The sequence below is a fragment of the Ceraceosorus guamensis genome, assembly GCF_003144195.1.
Source record: "Ceraceosorus guamensis strain MCA 4658 unplaced genomic scaffold IE81scaffold_75, whole genome shotgun sequence".
NCBI classification, from domain to species: domain Eukaryota; kingdom Fungi; phylum Basidiomycota; class Exobasidiomycetes; order Ceraceosorales; family Ceraceosoraceae; genus Ceraceosorus; species Ceraceosorus guamensis.
The window spans coordinates 1-4221 of record NW_020290070.1 but is presented as its reverse complement, the minus strand read 5'-3'; the positions used below and the strand labels follow the sequence as shown (position 1 = coordinate 4221).

The following is a 4221-nucleotide window of genomic DNA, read 5'->3' as shown; positions in this document are numbered from 1 at the left end:
AGACCAACGTGACGGAGGTTTGAGGGGGGATAGCAGTGCAAGTGGCGCATGTAGCATTGATAATGAAGATTGAGATACGTTGCGATCAGAATGCAGCAAGCCTGTCGAGGATCGTGGAGGGGTCATAGGATGCTTGAGGAGCGGCTGGACAGCGCGCCTCTAGCGACGTTCTTGACCGAGTCCGAGCAAGCAACAGCGACGCAAAGAGCGGCCTTTTCGATCGAAGCCAAATCAGCAATGATGGGAGAAGATGCATCGATGCTGATGACCTCCTCTTCTTCTTGCGCTTCTACATCCGAAGAAGAAGAAGGAAGCAGCGGCAGCAGCAGCAGGGGGACGAGATGTTTTGTCCAAGTGCCCGAGGAATGTGCTTGCGTGGAAGAAGGAGCAGCAGCAGAAGGATGTTGTTCCCTGCTCAGGATGAGTTGCTGCGAGCTACGAAGGACCTGAACGATGATTCGACCAGCATACGCCATTTCCACCTCGCTCCCATCATCCCGTCGCTGCTGCTGCTGCTGCGATCGCGCATCATCTTGCTCTCTGCGCACGTGTCGGACGGACAAGCTCCAACGTACCTCGTAGTCCGGAAAAGGCAAATTGCACATGATCGTACAAGTTCCCGCGCCCAATCGCAATGCTTCGTCTGCTCTCCCGCTCGCATTGCCATCGGCGTCTCTGCGACAAAGAAGCGGAACGGTGGATGGCGGGACGATGAATGCTGCCAGACTTGTCCTTCTTCGCAGACGAGCGAGCCAACGTCGCGCATGCTCATAGACCGGTTCCAGCGTCTTGGGCATCGCTTCCACCTCCCGCTCTGCTTCAGGCTGAGCGCAGGCTGAAGAGGACTTTGCATCTTGCCTCTCGTGTAGGGCCTTGACGGACCAGAAGCGAAGATCTTTAGAAAGGCACAGCTCTAGCATAGCGTTGGCTGCTGCGTCTTTGGAGGAGCTCCGACTTTGCAAAGCACCACACACCCGCACATCCCGCCAAACCTCATCGAGATCGACCAGCCGCTGTGTAGAAGCGACGAGTCTGACGCTCACGTTGCCGCTCCTGGTGATCTCGATGCGACCAAAGCGAGTTCGCTGTTTGATGGGCGGCAGACCAAACGTTCCTGCGCAGTCCGCTCTGCCGCTTGGCTTTTGGCTTTGAGCAGGTGTAGGGCTTCGAGAGCGAGAGCGAGAGGCCGGCAAGGTTTTGTGCAATCGCGTCGCTGGATGTGCTCCACGTGCATTTTCGTGTATGCTGGGCGCCTTGGACGAGCTATCGACCAGCTGCGGAGTGTTGCTCCTTCGCGTTGCTCCCTCGTGCTCGACAAGCATCTCTGCACGATGCAAAGGGTCCCTCAAGCCTGACTCTGACACATCGCATTGCGCCTCAATCACCTCCTTTGCTTGCTCCTTGGGACTATTCCTTGTCTGCTGTGTAGGCAATCCGATCGTTGCGACGGATGAGTCGCTACGCACTGCCGATTGCACGTTCATCCTTAGCACTCCAAATGGTGTCCTGACAGGCTGCGTGCCCTCCTCTTTCCGCATCCCTCCGCCTTCGCCCAACTCGAATCTAGCTCTTCGAACGCGTTCGCCTCCCAACCGACCTCTGCCATTCAGCCCACGTCTCGCTTCCCATGTCGTCTCTTCTTTGCCACTCTCCTCCTCCTCCTGCTCCTCCTCCTCGTCATCGATCAAAGTAGATACGAGCCTGTCCATCTCTTCGCTTCTGCTCAAGCTTTGCAGCGCAGATCTCAAAGAGAGCGTAGATCGCGCGCTCATCTCTGCGCCGCGCTTTTCTTTGCCGCCTGTTCGGCTCCGTGCTGTTCGTGGTGTTGAGGTGCTCTGGCCAGAGTTGACGTGAGAAAGAGAATGGCGATCAGAGGCGGAGGTAGAGGTGGAGGGTACGCCCGAGGTCGACGTCGCGGCCTTTGAAGAGGAGCAGGACGTAGACGTGCGAGATGCGCCAGAACGCGCTCTCACCGTGGCCCACGGAGACGTCGCAGCGCTCCGAACTTGTCCCTTCATCTCTCGCATGTGCGTGGGCGCTCGATCTGCGGGGACGCCCTGCACAGTACGGCCAGTTGCGCCCTGCGAGCTCGGCAAATCGTTTGAGCTTAGAGAATCGGACCGGCCGCTGAATCTTGATCTGCTGGCTCTCGGCGTCGCAAATTTTGACGTTGCAGAATCGTTGGGCTGGTGCTTGTCGAGAATGCTTTGCGCTTCGTCGCTCCTAACCTTTCTCACGCTCCAGTGTCCAGATACACCACGTTTGCGCTCATCGATCAAGCTCGCGTCGCGCAGCAGAATCTCCTCCTGCATCGCTTCAGCTTCTACATGCTCGTCTTGCTCCTGCTGCTCCTGCTGCTGCTGCTGCTGTTGTTCCTGCGCAACTCCAAAGCGTCTAAGCCAAGCACTATCCCCGACCTGTCGAGCAGTCCACCGCTTCCCCTCATCCACCTCCAACATGCCCTGGACCACCCTCAAACAAGCCTTGCTGATTTTTCTCCTCATCATCTCCATCCTCGAACAATCCCAATCTCCCACGGCTATCCTATCCAACAAATCCCTCGCCGCTCTCCTCGCCGAGGTCGACGCAGACGCAGACGCATCTGGCCGCCGCCGCCGCGGTGGTGGCGGAAGAGGTGGCATCTTGGTTTCGCTCGAATTCCCCTCGCTGGTAAAGCTAGTCTCGTCGCTCTGGCCGCCGTCGTGGCCGGTGCTGCGAGCATCGAGTTGGGATGCGAAATGTACTTGTGCGCGAGGAGATCGCACGGCTGGAAAAGCTGGTGCGCCAGTAAGGAGCAAGACGGCCAAGCAGCCCAAAGCCCACACATCAGACGCGTGACTTGTTCTTCTCGAAGTTGCCGTTTCCCTTTTTTTTTTTTTTTTTTTTTTTTTTTTTTTTTTTTTTTTTTTTTTTTTTCCCCGTCCCGATTTGAGAGGGAAGGGCAAGAGGGATGGCAAGGACAGACAAGGGAGAAGGACTCGAGTGTGGATGAGCAAGCTCAGGCGGCACACTGCACGTGAAGGAAATACTCACGGACTGAGATAGGCTGGCGTGCCGCAAAATGTATCGTCCTCCCCGCCCAGAGAGTGCCAGTGCCATTGCTCTTCCACCGCTTTGGCTTTGCCCTTTCCTTTGCTCTTCGCACTACCCTCACTGTGCGGCTGTGCTTCACCCGTGCCTGTCAGCTCAACAAAAGTAGCCAGACCCCAATCCGCGAGCCACTGAGGATGCGTGGGCGCAAACGAGACGAGTGCGAGTGGATCAGTATGCTAGGAGATTAGTACGGCAGTTTCGAATTCTTTTGCTTGCCACTCGACCCTAATGCGCCCGTACAGGCCGGTGCTATCAAATAGCGTGATGAAGATTTGGCGCCTGATCACACACACTCTGACTCACCACTTGTCCATCATCATCCACTAAGACATTTTCAGCCTTCAGATCCCGATGCACGATGTTCCTCTTCTGGGCATGCGACAGCGCTCCAACCAGTCGAGCAATCACACCCGCAACTTCCTCCTCCTTCATCACCCTCCTCCATTCCCTACCACCTCTAGCCTCTTTGACTGAGCTGCTGGAGCAAGCCGCACCGGAGCTGAAGCTGGAGCTGATGTGCTGCGAGTGAGGATGCTGAACGCGTCGAAGAACATCTGCGAGTGTGCCGGAGGACATGTAGGGAAAGACGAGGACGAGGAGGCATTTCTCCTGCGAGAGGTCGAGATGGAGGGGGTGCGGGTCCAGATCGAGCCGTGTCGCTCCCTTTGCGCCTTGTCCCATCCTCTTCTGCCCACCTCTTCCTGGCCCATGCTGCTGCTGCTGCTGCTGAGGTATGGCAGCCACAAAGCAATCCAAGAGCGGCAAGACTCCATCGCACCCGCTCAGCATCCTGCAAATCTCTGCCTCTCTGAGCGCCATCCATGTGCTCCTCCTCTTGTCCGCATCAACGAATTCGGGATGTTGCCATACCGTCAGGCACTTCAACACCACCTCTTCACCCGCATCTTGCGCGCAATCGGCTCGTCGACGCAATTTGCGAAAGACGGGACCTTTGAGTGCGCGGGCTAGGTGCACGCTGTTGGATGAGCTGCAAAGATGCGCCATCCAATCCTTGTCCTTGTGCGTGCCAGCGTGGTGAGAGGAGTGATGGACAAGATTGCAACCCGACAGACATCGAACATGTTGATAGTTATCCAGCTGTGTAGTTGAAGAGGAGGGGGGAGGGGG

At 56.8% G+C, this 4221-nt stretch overlaps 1 protein-coding gene across 1 annotated transcript; it reads right to left on the bottom strand.

Moving 5' to 3' along the window:
* Window positions 1–4191, bottom strand: IE81DRAFT_342851 (kinase-like protein). The gene is made up of 3 exons (XM_025515718.1): window positions 3397–4191; window positions 3034–3221; window positions 1–2865 (listed from the first exon to the last, which is right to left on the bottom strand). The coding sequence occupies exons 1-3, from the start codon at window positions 4096–4098 to the stop codon at window positions 123–125; spliced, it is 3633 nt and encodes a 1210-aa protein (XP_025367369.1). The 5' UTR covers window positions 4099–4191; the 3' UTR covers window positions 1–122.
* Window positions 4192–4221: the final 30 nt, after the last annotated feature.

What these genes read in the sequence shown, in the direction of transcription:
- IE81DRAFT_342851 (XM_025515718.1), bottom strand. Translation starts at nt 4,098, where the DNA reads ATGGCGCATCTTTGCAGCTCATCCAACAGCGTGCACCTAGCCCGCGCA. An exon ending in TGGATGATGATGGACAAGTG is followed by an intron (nt 3,222 to 3,396) that starts GTGAGTCAGAGT and finishes ACGCATCCTCAG; the next exon opens with TGGCTCGCGGATTGGGGTCT. An exon ending in ACGCCAGCCTATCTCAGTCC is followed by an intron (nt 2,866 to 3,033) that starts GTGAGTATTTCC and finishes AAAAAAAAAAAG; the next exon opens with GGAAACGGCAACTTCGAGAA.